Raw genomic sequence first — 17,002 nt, 5'->3', positions numbered from 1 at the left:
GTAGGGAACCGAAGACTCAATTTGTCCTTCACATCCTTGATAAAGGGGGAAAAAGAGAAAAACAAGTTGCTGCAATTTCTCGTTCTTAGTGTGAGCTTTGAAGAATAAGAAGCTCAACTCTACAATGCCCCAAAGGAAATAGCAAATTTTGTTTCCCTCTCAAAGAGCAGTGTGGGCAGCAGGAGTAAGCCATGGAGAACATCTTTCACAAAGCCACCACATACCCTGTTTCCAGGCTTCCAGGCTTCTAGCCCTTTATTTGCCAAGCTGAGAATGTCCACAGCTTTGCAGCTTCCTACAGCCATGGCTGGTGTTGGAGTCCTTTCCTTACAGTGTGGCTAAGCAGCAGCCAGGGGCTATCACTGCGTGTCCTGACTTGAAGTCTCTAACAAATGCTCAAGTGAGATCTTAATTTGATACCAAATTATTAGCTTTTATCACAAAGGAAAGCAGAAACACTGATGTGCACACTGATTTGCCTAATCAGCAGGTAAGCCTTGTGTGGAAGAACAAGTGGAGAAGGCCAAAAGCACTTGTCCCACTGAACTAAAAGAGATGCTACACACCAAGACTTTTTGTCACCACTGTGCAGTCCCTGCACTTCCAGCTCAGAAGGGGAGAAAGGAATATCTTCTCCATCAACGAAGCCACCTGTTGCTGTGCTGTGTGCATGATACCACAGGAGAGCAGGCGCTTAGAAATATTCCTAACAAACACTACTGGCACTGGAGACTTCTAACCTGATCATCTTCAGCTTTGGCAACTTTCTGCAACCCTCTGCTTATTGCCTCTTGTTACCTCCCACCCTGGGAAGGGGAATACTTTTTTTTAAGCCAGAAAACCAAACCAAACCCTCAAAATGCCTTGCACAGAAGGCAAAGCAACCAGCTCCAGTGTAATTAAGGATTTGATGGTGGGTGCCTTTGGGTTTATCTGCAGTTCACAGCATGGAGAATACCTGATCAAACAAGCCAACGAGCAGAACTGGGAGGCTGGAATACAGCACGTTGTACAGCGTGATGAACCAGTCTTCATAAGCTGTCTGCAGGGAGAGGAGGAGTTTCAGTAGTTAATAATTTCTTCAGGATTATACCTGTTTTTAGCCTGTATTAAGCTGCCCTGCTCCTCCCAAACCATCAGTGTTCCCTGACCTGAAACTCCTCACACTGGTGTCAGTCTGGTCTGCAGCTGCATGTGTGGCTGTGGTGGGCACCTCAGGGCAGCTCTGGGAACCCTGGTTTCTTTTTATGTTCTTCTTGGCTCTGTCCCATGCATCCCCAGTTTCCCTCTCAGCACCAGCACTGACGTCAGGCTGGGCTACCTTTCGGTGTCCCTGGCCCTCCATGCTGGCCCATGTAGGGACACCTGCCTGTCCCTTGGTTATGCCCATGGAGGTTTGTCTCAGCTCTTCAAGTCCTTTCAGCACAACCTTTTGACACCACATGAACCTCAAACTCTGCCAGTACCAACAAGGGCATTTCAAGCCATTCTAACTAGCAGCTCAAGAGAAAAAAACGTTTGGTTTGTTTTCTCACTGATTCATACATGGACTGTCTCACTTCACCTGGGAATAGAGAAGAGAAGGCTCTGGGGAGACCTTAGAGCACTTTCCGGTACTTGAAAGGGGCCTACAGGAAAGCTAGGGAGAGGCTTTTCATCAGAGAAGATAGTAATAGGACAAGGGGTTATGGTTTTAAACAGTGAGAGGGGAAATTTAGGTTAGATATTAGGAAGAAATTTTTCACTATGAGGGTGGTGAGGAACTGGAATGGGTTGCCCAGGGAGGTTGTTGTTGCCTCATCCCTGGAGGTTTTTAAGGCCAGGTTGGATTAAGTTTTGTGCAGCCTGGTCTAGTGGTTGAGTTCCCTGCTCATGGCAGGGGAGTTGGAACTTGATGATCTTTAAGGTCCCTTCCAAACTTAATGATTCTATGATTCTCTGAATATCTGAAGGAGCAGGGTTGGGAAAGTTTTCCCAAACTGCCACATAACAATGTATGCCTCACTTCCTCCCTATACAATGGTGATACTGGCTTAAGTGTTCTGAAATCACAACAAACTGCTTAGCTTGTAACTAACTAGGTCAGTAGTTATCACCTCTTCTCAGAATATAGAATAGTTTGTGCTACTCTGCACTGAGGAAGAGGAGGATCTGCTTGTTAATACTACACACAAGTACAGCCTCTTACCTGGGCAGAATAGCCACTGAAGAATGAATACCAGATGTGGACTAGTGTAAAAGCAAAGTTTTTGTAGAAAAAATATCTTAAAAACTTGCACATCCTAATGTAAGACCAACGTCCGTGGACCAGCAGCAGCCTCTGGAGATAGCGGAACTGCCCAAAGGAGTAGTCACTGGACATGACAGCCTGCATCCCTTCTTGGCCACTGATTCCAACTCCAATGTGGGCAGCTGAGATAAGGAAACAAACACCACATTCTAATTGGACAGGGGAAAGGAATGATGGGACCGAGAAGAAATCCCCCAGCCCCACTCTCTGCGTGCAGCTCCAAGGCTGCACAGAGACTGACAGAACAGGGCCTGAGCCCCCCTGCCCTGCTCTGTGCTGCCCACAGCCCCATCTGCACTTGGAGTCTCACTGCTTGTTCTGCCAGAATGGGCACTGGGAAATCTGGCCAAGGGAGAACTGAGCAAAGAGACAGAGCAAGTAGCCCCTGAACAAACTGGTTGGGCAGTTCACAAACACACTCCTAACATAAACCGTGTCCCAGAAGCTTCTTTCTCACTGGGACTTCCCAGGAAGCTGTTCAGGGAGCTCTGCTGTAGTACAGAACAGCTAACACCTCCAAGCAAGGGGCAGCTGAGCTGCTGCTTTGTTCTTTATGTTCCACTTTGTAACCCACAGCACAGTAACAAGTGTAATGCGAGTGCCTTCTCAGGGGATGTTTACTGAAAGAGCTCGAGTGCAGCAGCAAAATCTACTAACCATTTCATAGAGGGCTTCCTCAGAGAGGGAAAGCACAGGCAGAGAAGCCAACAAAAGCCAAATGACGTGAGTGTGGGCAATGAAACAGAGGGCAGAGTCTTCTGAGCAATGAGAAATAGTGAAGAGACAGCAGAAGGGCACTCAGAAGAGATCTTTACCACCAGGAGGAGTTTTCCAGCTGCCTTACTTTTAATCATGTTCACATCATTGGCACCATCCCCAATTGCCAGTGTGACGGCCTTCTTGTACTTCTTCACCAGATCCACCACCATGGCTTTCTGCTTTGGAGTCACTCGACAGCAAATCACTGCCCTGCACTCACAGGCCAAGTCCACAAAGTTCTTCTGCTGCTGTTCCTTGTAGGCTTCAGCCCTTCTTCTCTTCTCACTTTGCTTTTTTTCCTCTTCTGCTGTTCTGGGGAATTTCAGCTTCAGTTTCTTCTTCTTCTTTTTCTTCTCTAGCAGGATTTCATTCTGTGTAACAAACATACTCTATGTTCCTTTCTGCATTATTCCAAATGACACTCCATGGACTGCCTGTACAACACCCTTAGCCTCATTATGCTCCCACCACCCATTTACAGCATTGTAATAAAATGCTTGTGCAGAGGAATGAACAAAGAGTTATGGGAACAATGAAAAGAATGTACTTGGTGGGATTCACAAAAGCAAAATCTGATGCTCCTGCTAGATTTCCTCTAGGCATCCCCAGTCTGCTTCCTGGGCCTATGCACAGATGTACTTTATCCTAAATAAAGGTTTGGGGCTGGAATGCTGAAATATGGCAGAGGGTCCTTGGCTGCTCACTGGACCTTCTCCTTTGCAGGTGTCTGTAAGAGGTGGGTGACAGTCTCTGAATCACTGCTAGTCAGCTCTCTACTAACAGCTCTTTTCTGCTCTCCAGGCTCCTGTGGGAGTATTCAGTTGCAGGACTGAGCAGGAAACTTGTCTTTTGTTTCTATCCTTTCACTCCCCTGTCTCGTTCCAAGCCCCATTCCTGTGCTGTCCTGAAGCCAGCAGCCTGCAGCACTGGCAGGATCTCTCTCATTTTTCCTCCATTAGACCCCAACCCCCACAAAGAATAAACATGCTGAAAATCAGACTGTGCTTCTGCAGAGGCTTGGCTTTACTTGGATGGCAGCTGCCAGGGTGACTAGAAAGGCCCAAGACATTCCTTATGTTATTGAGCAGTATTTTCAACCTTCAAAACCAAAACTATTTCTGAAAGTAAATCTCAAACAGATGTGTTCAACTGGCAGCGCAATGGCCTAAAGATATTCATCAATTGGTTTAGTGAAGCAGACAAATTAACAGAGTCCTCCGTGAAGAACACCAGGAGTTGGTGGTACCCCCAAAATCTCAGATACTCAGGAGAGTATTTTCTGTACATACCAACCAGGAACCAGTGATTATTAAAGCACGATCTCTACTGCCCTGAAAGAAGGGCTCGGTCATTCTTAGGGAGGAAGGGGTACTTGATGCAGCTCTGTTCCTCTGGTTTTCCAACCTGGTCTGAAGAAGAGAACTGGAAAGAGAGGTGGATACTGTTATAGAGCCACCGAGGATAAAACTCAAGCTACATGAGTCCCAGACAGAATATCTGTGAGAAAGAAGTACAAGACATGCTGCAAGGACTTTTTTGGCCATATGTTAGTTGATGTTCTCAGCAGTGCTACAGCACCAGTGAAAAGAGGCTCACGCTGGCTTCATATCATTGCTATTTTGCTAGTAAGGAAAAGTTTGGGGAAATGACTCAGGAATAATGGTGACAGTGTTACAAGGCCTTAGTTCTTCTTCAGCCCCACATTGCTTTTCTTTGGGTCTAACCATTTTGGCACATTCTATATGACTAAGCTTTGAATACTTTGTGATCCACTGTGTTTTTATAGCACAGGTCTGTGCTGCACGCAGGAGCACGGGAGAGGGGGAAAGGGCAGCTGGAGTAATGCTGGAGTCCAGAGACAGGCAGCCAGAGCAAAACCTGGCAACTACTCAAGGTCTGGATTAGGGAAGAGATCTGCTTAGCCCACTCCAGGTGGGCTCCAGACTTGTCTGAACTACAGCTTCAGTTCAATGTCAACAGTTGTTGCCCTAGAATGTAAAACCTCCTGCGAACAGGCTATCACCACCTTTGTCCACAGTTAAGGGCCTGCCTTGTAAAATTACATTTCCATGAAAAAGCAAAGAAACAGACAATGTGCAGCTGAGCTACTGCCAAAACATACTGTTCAGTTATTGCAGAGCCACTGTGGGATAAACTAATGTTATTCCTGGGTTAATTTAAAAAATTGAACATTTGTCAGTCCCACAAAATAAATCCCTTGTGCTTTTCACTTGCCTGATATCTTCTCCATAGCAGATTGTTGTTTCATCTGTTATGAGTTCACATGAAAATCCGATATTTTCAGCAGTTTCTACAATAAAATAAAAGAGGGAAGTATTTACTCTAAGTTCTGTCATGAGTAACTGTTAGAAGCAGCCAGAAATACCTGAAGTCCTCTTGGGTAATTTTTGAAGTTATGTTTCAGAATTATAAGTTTCATTTCATTACTAATGTGGATGTACAGGAAAAAAAAAATTCATGCATAGCACAGAGAGGCTGGGGAATACTTGTTAGTTATCTGTACTAAAACTGTGTGGCAATGAAGGCTCAGTGGGCAATGGATTAAAAGTCAGCAACAGGGCATTAGATTTCCTGTGCAACATTTTCTATGAAATGTACATGCCTAGGGTGGAATGCATTGTCACCAGAGGTTTTGAATACAAAAGCTGTTATGGGCCTGGAAAAGTCTATTGAACAATTTGTGGGAAAAAGATCTAGCAGGGCCTATTGAACTTGATGGTGGAGCTGCTACCTGCCTGTCAGAGAGCCACCCCCGCAAAGGTTCTGCAGGAGTCAGCACAGGCTGAGCCACACTGCTTAGCCCCCTCTGGGCTCCTCCAGCCTGGGCTGCTGTTGCTCTGGCTGCTCCTCCACCCAGGCTGCACAACAGCAATCCTTACTTACAGATTCAATGCCATTTTTTAAACTGAATTAACAAAATGTGCTGCTGAACTACAGGCGAGCAACTACCAAAAAAGCAAATTACTCTGAGAGGGACTCCAGCAGCACTGGAGATTTTTTTGAAAATTAAGTTTTGAAAAGTAAGGTTTTTTTTTTTAAAAGTAAGTTTTCAATGTAAAAAGACAAAGTTTGATACCTGCCCTCACAGCCAAGCAAATCTGATGTTAAAAGCAGGTTGTCCTGCATTAGCTTTGCATTGGGAAAAGCAGAGCTGGGTATTTCCCTGGAGAAAACAGGTACAAAATCAGTCACCTCAACCAATCTGTTGGAGGAACAGGAGTCCCACAAGAACCCATCCAGTAACTCTGGACTGGAACAGCTGGCATGAAATTCTGCACATTTCAGATGTTCTTCCAGTTTCAATATAAATGGAATTTCACACTAAGCTTGTCTAGAAGCATACACTTTCTTTCCAGTCTGCATATGTCCCAGTTCCTGTCCTAGCCTTACCCTTTTACTAGCTCTTTGGCTGGAAGGAAACTCACCTTTTTTGTCACCAGTAAGCACCCAGATTTTAATGTCTGCTTTTGAAAGTTTGGAAATCGTTTCTGGAACTCCGTCCTGTAGCTTGTCCTCAATAGCTGTGGCACCAAGCAGCTGGGGGGCATTTGAAATACAGGCATGTATGAGGAACATGGAGTAAAAGGTACAACATGTAGTATATATGTATAGAAAACAGACTCATTTTCAGTGGACAGTGAAGCTATTCTGGATGTCTTGCAGCCAAGGTAGAGCTTAAGCTAAGAACTGAGAAAAGGCAAAATCCTGCATAGAGAAGTGACCACACTGAAATGAAGGTGCTAAAACACATCTCCATTCTATTCAGCACTAACATTTGGCATGGGTCAAAGCAAATCAAATACTGCGAAGATTTAAATCAAAATGCTCTCAAAATCAAGGAGAACTTATTTTCAAAACAGAGTAAAAAGTGCACTAAACATTTAAAGCTTGACTTACGATCAAGTTTTTTTCTATTTCCTCATATACTTTGTCCAGAGCTTCATCCCGATTAGTTGCAGCTACACTGGCCTCCATGAACTTTTTGTTCCATGCTTCAAATTCCTCATGACTAATGTCTCTGTAGCACAGACAGAGTGTCCTAAGAGTTTCATTTGCAAAAATCTGAAAAATATTTTAAAAAAAACATATCCACTGTAAAAAACAGTAAAATAATAAAAAACCCCAACAAATCCATGAAACAAAACACTTCATCTGCAATCCAAACATAAGGAGTTAAGATCATGAGCATTTGGTAACTCTGATAACACAAATCTGACTGCACAATTAATCCTGGACAACTCAGAAATGCCAAAAATTAAGTAAGAGCAGACAAAAAAAACTTATATTGCTTTGATTATTTCTCAGGTTTGGAACTTGTAGATTATAAGTCTGCATTTGTTTTAATAGTAAAAGGAAACTAATAAAATGGGGTTATAGTAAGAACTAAGCAATTTTTTAATTAAATGCAGCATATAAAATACAAACTTACATCTAGTGCTTCTTCTGTAGCTTCTTTCTTTGGATTCCTTGGGTGTAACCGTTCATAAATTACTGTATCAGCTCCCTTACAATATAGCCTTATGTTTCCATCTGCTTCTCTTACTGTAGAGTAAAATGTGAGAGGTGAGACAAAATCTTAGAGTGCATTTAATCACAGGAACAGTTTTGGATTTGATTTTTCAGTCTACTACTCTTGAGTACCACAACTACACAATCATTTTTCTCCTTCATCTTCTCTAATATCGTTCAATTAAGTAACCTGGCTGACAAGTGCATCTCCTCTGATCTTTCATGACAGGACAGGATATTTAAAAACTCCAAAAGATTATGTTTTTATAATGGTTCATACAGTGTTAATCCCTCACTTGCCCATAGGAGCTGGGCAGACACACACTAGAGACATGATGACCATAATCACAGCCTTAAAACCAACGGATGTCTGACTGATTCAAGACTGATTTCTTTACAGATAGTTCAAATCAAAACCAAAGAGCTGTTTACCCCTCAGCCTGCACACCTAGTGTTCCAGTAGCTAGAGGAACACACAGCTTGTTTATTCTCTGGGCACAAAGGGGAATAAATCATCTTTGCAGCATTTCTTCACACTTATATGACTCCACTAAAGGGATCCAAGTCTGTCTTCAGGATAGGCCATATCTGAGCCCCAGGGCTGCCTGGCAGGCACATGTGCACCTAACGTCAAAGCCTCTCTTTTGCTTTCCAGAGCAATGTGGCTGAAGATCTGCCCCAGGAGTGTGCTACCAACTGCAATGCAGGACTCCAGCCCTACCCTCACTCCCGCCCCTCAAGTGCTGCCTCACTCACAGAGGACAGACATCCGCTTCCTGTCACTGTTGAAGTCCAGGATGGCCAGCACGTCGTAAGTTCTCTCAGTCCCCATCTCACTGAGGGTGATGGTATTTTGTGTTCGGGAAAGGAAGACATAGCCAAAGTTTCTGGCTGCTGTGACCAGGGCCCCTTCATCCGGGGAAGCTGCTTGGTAATAGAGCTGACCTGGACCGTGGGAAGAGTCACATGTGAAGCCTGTAATTTCTCTGTCTCAAAACAAACAGAACTTAAAGATATTTATTTCTTAATACATTAATTTAAGTATTTTCAAAGGAAGCTCCAAATCCTTGACCACAGACACCAATACAATGTAGTAGAAATGGGAAGAGCAGGAAGAGCAAAAAGGGACAGGTGAATGCTGGTTTCACAGAGGTCTTGCAAAGATGGGAGTAAAGCAGTGTCACCTGTCAATGTTTTAATTGACTCTTCCAACCTTATCTTTCACATTAATGAATTCTTCAATAGCCATTCACCTCTAAATTTAGCTTCTGCCACATTTTTTGTTGTTCTCTTTGGTTATTTGCTGCCAGTACTCTTAGGACAGACATACATGATTTATACATGTCTGTGGGGCTGAGGAGTAAGAACATGAAGCCCTTCTGCTGCAAACACTTGGTTTTCCACACTGAAAACAAGTTTCCAAATGTGTTTGTATTTTCACACACATGTGTGGAAGCAGAGACTGTGCTATGTCATTATAATTTTATTTGAGGTTTGTGCTTTGGAGATTTTAAGGATGCATTTGAACAGGTAGAATACCTGTAACATGAAAACACAAGACCCCTGTATAAACTGTTCCTACCTTTCTAAATCTACTGTTATTAAGACATGTATTTGCCACAACTGTCACTGTCATAAAGACAGTCCTCCTTCCATAAAGGCTCAGATCAGTTCAGCACAGGGAATAGCACCAGCTCCTGCTTTTGTTTAATTTCCAAAAGCAGCCTCACACTCCTCACTATGGGACTGGGACAGGGACTCTGGGATTGGACTTTGGACCTCTCCCTTGTGCAACTGAGTTCTTTCCTTTACACGAGAAAAAACCAAACAAACATACTAACCATCAGAAGTGTCAACCATGACTGTGTGACAAATGGCAAGCAGAAAGAAGAACTTCTGAATTTCTGGCTCCTTTCCAGATTTTATTTGCTCTAGCAGATAATGATCATAGAACAAGAACTTCTCATCTGCATACCTGTTCCAGCTGAAATCCACTTGCTGCTTAGGAAACAGAAGAGGAGAGAGTTTGGGTTATCTCCTGTGCCACTGCTTTGTGCCTACCTGCATCTCTCCATGCTTTGGCAAGGGAACATTCCCCATTCTGCAGCCCCTGGGGACTCCAGCGCCAGGCCAGACCGACCTACCTCTGGGTGGCTCTGCAGCTGCCCTGCTGCATCCCGACAGTCTCCTGCAGGACAAGCACCATCCATTAGAAGGCACAGGACAGAATAACCAAGTTTTTACAACTCATTCACAAAGTAAATATATATATATACAATACCTAGTGCACTAGAACAGCTCAGATATTTATTTTTTTAAAAAACCAAACAACTAAATTACTTCACAGCTGCTGTACCTTTGTAAGCTAGTGACACCAAAGCAAATACAAGATAAAAAACTTTCTGTGGAATTGTCATAAAACATCCATGTTGGCTTGAAACAACTTTCACTGTCAGAAACTCCTCACCCCTCTTCAGAGGCAGGATGATTTAAAAGCACTAGACATTGGCACAGTATGTCTTTGTTACCTGAGCTGACCAAACAGGAGTTCTGGAGCACACATGCTGTGGATTCTAACTACTGAAATCCAGACAAGGTTGGAAATGGAAGTCACCAACACTGATATGAAAAACTGCTGTTCTTACTTGTTTCTAGATTAATTCTGTACCCGAAGCACTTCTACCAAAAGCAAAGCATTCTGTAAATTACTTATTTCTGATTTTTCTACTGGGAGCTTTCCTCCCAAATCCATCAGTTTCCCCCTTTTTAAAGGGGAAAACCCCAACAATTAAATCTTACTGGATCTTTACTCAGTGCCAGGGCTAAATTGTGGCAGATCAGCAGAGGCTAAGAAAACTCATGTGCAGACCAGCCTCACAGCTCGGGCTCATTTGTGCAGGGTGTTCTCTGTGCTCCTGTCACAGACCAGAGCTGCTGTCACATGCAGAGCACAGCAGGGGGCACAGACTCACCGTATCTTTGGCCGTTGATGCAGCATTTTTTGAACGTCATGATGTTCTGTGTAAGAGTTCCTGTCTTGTCAGAGAAGATGTACTGGATCTGCCCCAGCTGCTCATTCAGTGTGGTGGTTCTGGCCTTTGCAGGAGTGTCCTTCTCAGGGTAATACATTTGCAGGTCCCAGTTGATGAAGTAGCTTTGGCCTAAACGAATCACTTCAACGCTACATGAAATGAAATTAATTTCATCACTCCCAGCTGCATTTCGCATCCAAAATCATGACATAATCTCAGATCCAGGGGACTGTTTTCTGGGACTCAAACTGCCTTTACAGACCAGGAGCTTAGGACAAAGCAATTACATATCCCAGCACATTAGGTAGCCCCATCAATCCGACACAGGCCACTCAGCAGCCGTGGGACCCCACAGCTCAGCCTCAACACCACCAGAGTAACTGGAGAAAAGCCCCTTAGGCCCTTATCAAGCCCAAAGATGTGACAGAATCCCATGTGGGAACAGCATTTTCAGTGCAGTTTGCAGAAATGTGAGTAGGAAGCTGGATGGCTTCAAGTATGTTACAGGCAGGCAAAACTATTCACACTGCATGGAGGAATAAGGCCTCTTTTATTGGGAAGAAATCTGGAAAGTATTAATTTTCCATTTTCATATTAATTTGTTAAGTAGTTTCCTTCATGCACTGTGATTGCAGAGATAGACTGAGAAGAAAAATACTGGAAGGATCAAGTCTCCAGTTTTGTCAGAGATCATTGCTTGGAAGAACCCTTTCCTTAGTGAAAGTATAGAGCAGATGTGCTCAATACTGTAAGAAAATCTTGGTATCTTGAAATTGTGAGTCAAAGATCCCTGCCTGATTAATTTATATGAAAGCAATGGAGATGGCTTTCTTGTGAAACCTCAGTGAAGAAGGTGAGTGCACCCAATAGATGCTCAGTAAGACAGAGAACTAACGTGCTTTCCAATCCAAGATGAAGCTGCACTTGTTGCCACCAGTGGACAATTCAGTCCATCCACTATTAATCCACAAGTTAAGTAGTTCAACCCTGTCACCAGTTCAGCTGTTAAAGGCCCTGGCATTTACCAACCTGACATAGAGGGAGATGGGCACCATGGTGTTGAGAACAATGAGGTACCCCCAGAAGTTGAGGAAGCCCCGGTATGGGAAGCTGAAGTCCTCTGCGTCGTAGAGGTACCAGGAGACGTTGCCCACCTGCTGCTCCCAGTAGGTGTGTCCAATGGCCAGCCCAGCTGACAGCAGGATGAGCATCACGAAAATCTGCAGGGTGTACAGGGCCTAAGGCACTCAGGGAACACAGCCTTGAGCTAACCCCAAAGCTCAAACACTGTGACATGCATTTGTAAGTAAGGGTGAGCAGGCTTCTCCCACCGAATGGTCTGTTCTGCCAATACCCAGGCCCCTTTCCACATTCCCTCCTCCTGCATCCCCACCCATCACCTCAAACCAACATGGAAACACACTTACTACACCAGAAGAGAAAAACTTTCCTAAATTTGCATTCACTCTATCCACTGAAAAAAGAACTCAAACATCTGAATTCTAAGCAAAAAGGCTTACAGTGTAAACCATGTAATTCATGAGGGAGTCAATTTTTGTCCTTTTAAATCTTGTCTTGCCGCTGTTTTTCATTATTTTTGTATCAGCCCCTAAAAATAAAGACAAAAAAAACCACTACAATACCTGAACAAGTGCTGGAATTACCATTTTGCAAAACTGGAGCATAAAACACAGTTGCTGTTTGTAAGATAAAGGTGTCATGCCTCAGTCAGTTAATAAAACATGTGGTCAACTCCTAAATACCTGCAAATATCACCACCCCATGGCAGAAGTCTGTATTCCTGATTTTACACCCACGCAATAAAATCTTATCAGCATCCAGTGGGTAACTTGTGTTTCTCCAGAACAATGTTCCTGCAAACTTATCCAGACGGTTGTTGGGTTCCTCACATTCAATCATGCCTGAAAAGATGGGAGAAGAATATACAAGAATTGAATAAAAAGGCACTGACTTGTACCCACCGCACAGGTCATTTTACCCCATAAGGCTTTTGAATTGGGAAAATGCATGTTCTGAATAAACAACCTCTTTGAAATTTAGGGTGTACAAATACTCAGTGCTGTGTTGGTGGCATTTTAAATATGGTGTCTTAGGCTGGCATTTTGCTTTCCAGGCTGAAGTAGCAGAAATAATTGATTTCTGCCCCAAGGCCAGTGCACACAGCATTTGCTGCCTCACAGGACACTTGTTCACCTTTTCCTTTAACATTTGTCAGGGTTTCTTAAGGACCTGCCTACAAGAGCATGTGTCTCTCTGGAGCTTACCCTGTGCCACTGAAGACTTACTAGCAACGAGCTCCAAGGGAAAAACAGCCTTCACAAAATATGTTGCTGCATTTGCATTTCCATCCCCAAACCTGAGCTCATCCTGAAACTTTGGTTCATGCTGCTCTTACCATTATCAAACACATGCTTCAGAAATTAATAAATGAATGTGAATGTCAGCAAAGCTGCCAATTGCCTCACAGGACAGGGTGGCAGTTCCAGGCCAGGCCAGGGCTCTGCTGTCTCTAGCCCTGACCCAGTCTCACGAGGACTGGTGGGTGTGCAACAGCAGCAGGGTTCCAGGCATGGGCCACTGAAAGGCTCCCAGTCTCCCAGGAAGTTGCAGCCACCAGCTCTCCTGAAGCAGAGCTGGTGTCTTTGTGAGCAAGCTCTCCTCTCCTTCCACAGAAATCTGCTCAAGGGATCTTCTTTGAAAGCACAAAGTTTTTACATCCCAAGCATCCTTTGGCAGACTGTGAATTTTAGCTTAATTAAGTATTGTGTGAAAAAGCATTTTCCTTCTGTTTGCTTTTAATTTATCAGTTGCTTATTTAATTTTAGGTTCCTCAGTCCTCACAATGGAAGAAACCAGGAGCAGTGCCTACTTGGTCACTTCTCCATGCACTCTGCTGTAAGTATTTTTTTTTTTCCTCTTTTATTTTTAAGCTTTTGCAATTTTAAGATTGCTAAAAAATCAGCTTGAGATAAAACCTTGTGACAGATCTTGGTAAGAGAAGAGATTTCTCCCCTTCAGGTTTCCAAAACACACACACACAAAGCAGCTAGACCCTAATGAGAAATATGAAAAGGGCAACAGAAGGTATTTTCCAGGTCCCATCCCAACTGCAAACACTTTTTTCAAGAGCAAACAGGCAGGCAAACACTAATAAAGGGCTCCAACATCTCTGCTCAGTGTGCAGGAGCTCATTCATGGCAAAGGTCTCCTCTCCAGACAGCAGCTTCCTTTGAGCTGCCTGCTGGCAAAAGCCAGGAAGCCACTAACTCCAGGACCACAAGCATCACTGGCAATGCTTCTGTCCTCATCCCTGATTTATTTGCTTGGACTGCAAATGCTTGAGCAATATTTGAATAGTTGTAAGAAAATAACTCCACTAACCATTAAAGTCTGCCATTGCACTTTCTTCTTGAAGGTATCTGTGTGTTACCTCAAGGGCCATTTTGAATTTTAAATTAGTCTCACTAAGAAGAAAGGATAAAAAGGTCATTTTATTAAAAATGAAGATACAGGAAAGAAATTTGAACACAGTTAAATGAAGCAAATCAATATTCCACAGGTACCAACCTCCTAAGTGGAAGCAATGCAGAGCCTTGTGTCTGCAGGGACATGAAAGTACCACGACCCACCTGCCCAGTTCTCACCCTGGCTGCTTTTCTCCACTAGTGAAATCTCACCCTCTACCTCTGCTCACTGCAGGTAAGTGAAGCTTCTGAGAATCAGTGCTCTACTAATGCAATAATTAAGATTGAAGTAATGGTTATTTGAAAGCAAATTTACTAACCAATACTGTTCAAAGCTCTAATAGAGAAAAGACCTCTTGCAACACAAACATTCTTATTTTGCACAATGTTGTAAGTCATCATTTTTCAGATTACTAAAGACTGAGTGAGGAATATACCCCTCATCCAGAAAAAGGAACATTTCACCTTCTCAGTTGAGGTGTGTGTGTTATCACAGACCCCTCTACAGATTTCAGCACCAGCTCTTCTGTCAACATGAACTAAACCAATGTTTACAAACCAACATGACAGAGACAGTAAGATTTATGCTCTCTAAGCAGCTTCTATGCGAACTTCCACAGAAAAAATGTGAATTTTTCTTTTCCCACTGGCAAGGAATAGGAAATGTTTAAAACCCTAGAAAAGTTTGTGTTGGAAGAGACCTCTGGTAGTCAGCAGCCCAACCTCCTGTGGGAAGCAGGACATTAGATGAGGTTATCCAGGGCCCTGGTAAGCCAAGCCTTGACTGTTTCCAGTGTGGGAAATTCCAGCACTTCTCTGGGCAACCTATTCCAATGGTAAAAATTGTCCACCATGAGAAAAATTGTTCTTGAATGCAGACGGTTTCCTCTGGAGTTACTTATCCTGTCAGTCTGCATCCCTGTGAAAAGAGGGTCTTCTCTATCTTTGAGATACTGGAAGACTGATTAAATAGCCCTTCTCCAGGCTGGATAAATCCAAGTCCTTCACCCTCTCTTCATATGTCATGCTCTCCAACATTTCAGACCGCTGTGGCACTCCAGTGGACCTTCACCACTTTTTAATGATGCTTCAATTGTGGGAATCAAAAATGGGACATGGTTTTCCAGGTTTGGCATGACAAATGACAGGCAGAGTCTGGAATACACACTTGCTCTTTTACCTGTAAGCCAAAACTAAACCCCAGAAATCCTTAAGTAAGGCCTTACCCATCCAGTTCAGCTGTCTCTACATAGCAGAGGCTGTTTGGTTCTGAGCTGGATAGCAGCAAAATATCAGCCTAGAACAAATAAATAAGCAACAAATAAACCCAAGTCAAGATTCTCACAGAACTCTGCAGAAGGAGAAAGCAAATATAGCCAAAGCACTTACAGGAATGAAAGTATTTTTCTTCAGACGAATGATATCGCCAACTTTAATATCTTTCCATTTTGTGTTTTTGAACCTAATATCAAGATAGTTTAATAACATTACTGTTTAATCTAGAACACTATGCACTCTATACATCTTGAAATATCAAACTTTCCTTACTACAGAAACATTACATCTTGGTAAGGTGTGGGTTTTCTTTTTGGTAACTACAATTTAGTTGGGGGTCTGTAACTTAGAAGCAAACCTACTTCTCTTCCCTCTTCACCTATAAATTAATTTCTGTCCTTTTCTCAAAAGAAGTTGCTCTTAGCACAGATTTAGTGCCACAGGGTTCAGTTTAAATTAATCCTTTGGGCAATTATCTTTCATTTTCAATCAGGTGTTCAAACAGACATGTGGAATGCTAGAGGACAAAGAGCTGAACTTTCCCCATCAGCTATGGGTAAGACCTGTGATGAACCTGGGTACCACAACAAGCAGTATTTACAGGGTGAGGAAGGGAACAGTACAAACCTTCCATCCCGGATCACTTCACATGTCCTGTTATTAACCTCGTTGTCCATCCTGTGGCGAGCCTGAAAACCAGGAGCAGAGAATATACTCCCTACTGTGTGTCACAGTGAAAGGCATGAACAACACTGGGTTGTTGGGTTTTTTGGCTTTTAGTAGCAACAAAACATGTTTCTTACAATGTCATCCACTAGGTCTTTGATTGCAGTTATTCCCAGCACCAAGAGTAAGGGCACCAGTGTTGTGTACCAGGACAGGGTAGTTATCTGGGGAATCGACTACAAAAGACAAAATCAGTTCAATACAGGATTATCACTCAGGCTCAGCTCTGAGACATTTAATAATGATCTGAGTATAACATAAGAAAGAAAACAAATACATCAGAGACAGCATTCTAAGTCAGGGTGTGAAGATGAACAAAGCTTTTGGGGTAGAGTTTGATCCCTCAGCATTGGCTTCTCTTTAATTGCAGTTGATTGTATTTCCTGTTGGAGCTTCTGATTCATGAGTGGAACTTAAGGCCATAGTGTTTTACAGAGCAAAAGGAACATATTTTCCCCATGAAATTCATTAACTCCGCAACATACAAGGCTCATGCAGGTGTTCCCACATTTCTGTTATGCTGGGCAGAGCTCCTGCAGGAGGTCAGATACAGCCCCTGCAGGTCAGCACTGAGCTGTGGCAGCTTAGTGGGTCAGCACCTCACACTCACTTCATTCCCTCTCTTACCTGCAGAATGAGAAGGACAAGGAAATAGAAGTTGGCTGCTCTTTTAAACTGCTCAAACAGATTCAGTGGTAGGAAAGTGAAAGGGTTGTACTTGTATGTCTTAATTGCATTTCCCTATGGAAGAAAACGAAGTGTCATCCACAACAACAGATTCTTCTTACATTGCAAATGTACAGTGCATATTTTTAAGTAAAGCATTTTGCTAGTGATATCTTTCCTATCAACTTTGTTGGAGTTGTGCTTTTCCCTCAGCAGTTTAACACAGGGCACAGTCCTGC

The 17,002-nt window shown here is 43.2% G+C and overlaps 1 protein-coding gene across 1 annotated transcript in view; it reads right to left on the bottom strand.

Moving 5' to 3' along the window:
• ATP8B1 (ATPase, aminophospholipid transporter, class I, type 8B, member 1) overlaps positions 1–17,002 on the bottom strand; it is a 24,863-nt gene that overhangs the window by 2,746 nt on the left and 5,115 nt on the right. Inside the window, exons 3-24 of the mRNA XM_010003655.1 lie at positions 16,725–16,838; positions 16,175–16,273; positions 15,999–16,060; positions 15,486–15,558; positions 15,323–15,393; positions 14,014–14,096; positions 12,375–12,533; positions 12,132–12,220; positions 11,641–11,831; positions 10,552–10,760; positions 9,724–9,767; positions 9,421–9,577; positions 8,336–8,524; positions 7,500–7,612; positions 6,968–7,132; positions 6,496–6,607; positions 5,285–5,360; positions 4,339–4,471; positions 3,135–3,420; positions 2,189–2,412; positions 959–1,042; positions 1–35 (exon numbers count right to left, since the gene is read on the bottom strand). The exon at positions 1–35 is cut by the window's left edge and continues 229 nt beyond it. Coding sequence (XP_010001957.1) covers positions 1–35; positions 959–1,042; positions 2,189–2,412; positions 3,135–3,420; positions 4,339–4,471; positions 5,285–5,360; positions 6,496–6,607; positions 6,968–7,132; positions 7,500–7,612; positions 8,336–8,524; positions 9,421–9,577; positions 9,724–9,767; positions 10,552–10,760; positions 11,641–11,831; positions 12,132–12,220; positions 12,375–12,533; positions 14,014–14,096; positions 15,323–15,393; positions 15,486–15,558; positions 15,999–16,060; positions 16,175–16,273; positions 16,725–16,838 — 2,768 coding nt within the window. The remainder of the gene's footprint in view (positions 36–958; positions 1,043–2,188; positions 2,413–3,134; positions 3,421–4,338; positions 4,472–5,284; positions 5,361–6,495; positions 6,608–6,967; positions 7,133–7,499; positions 7,613–8,335; positions 8,525–9,420; positions 9,578–9,723; positions 9,768–10,551; positions 10,761–11,640; positions 11,832–12,131; positions 12,221–12,374; positions 12,534–14,013; positions 14,097–15,322; positions 15,394–15,485; positions 15,559–15,998; positions 16,061–16,174; positions 16,274–16,724; positions 16,839–17,002) is intronic.

This window comes from Chaetura pelagica, unplaced genomic scaffold (genome assembly GCF_000747805.2).
Source record: "Chaetura pelagica isolate M959 unplaced genomic scaffold, ChaPel_1.0 scaffold488, whole genome shotgun sequence".
Taxonomy (NCBI): Eukaryota; Metazoa; Chordata; class Aves; order Apodiformes; family Apodidae; genus Chaetura; species Chaetura pelagica.
Note: the sequence above shows the minus strand (reverse complement) of the source record. Positions and strands in the feature narration are given on the sequence as shown.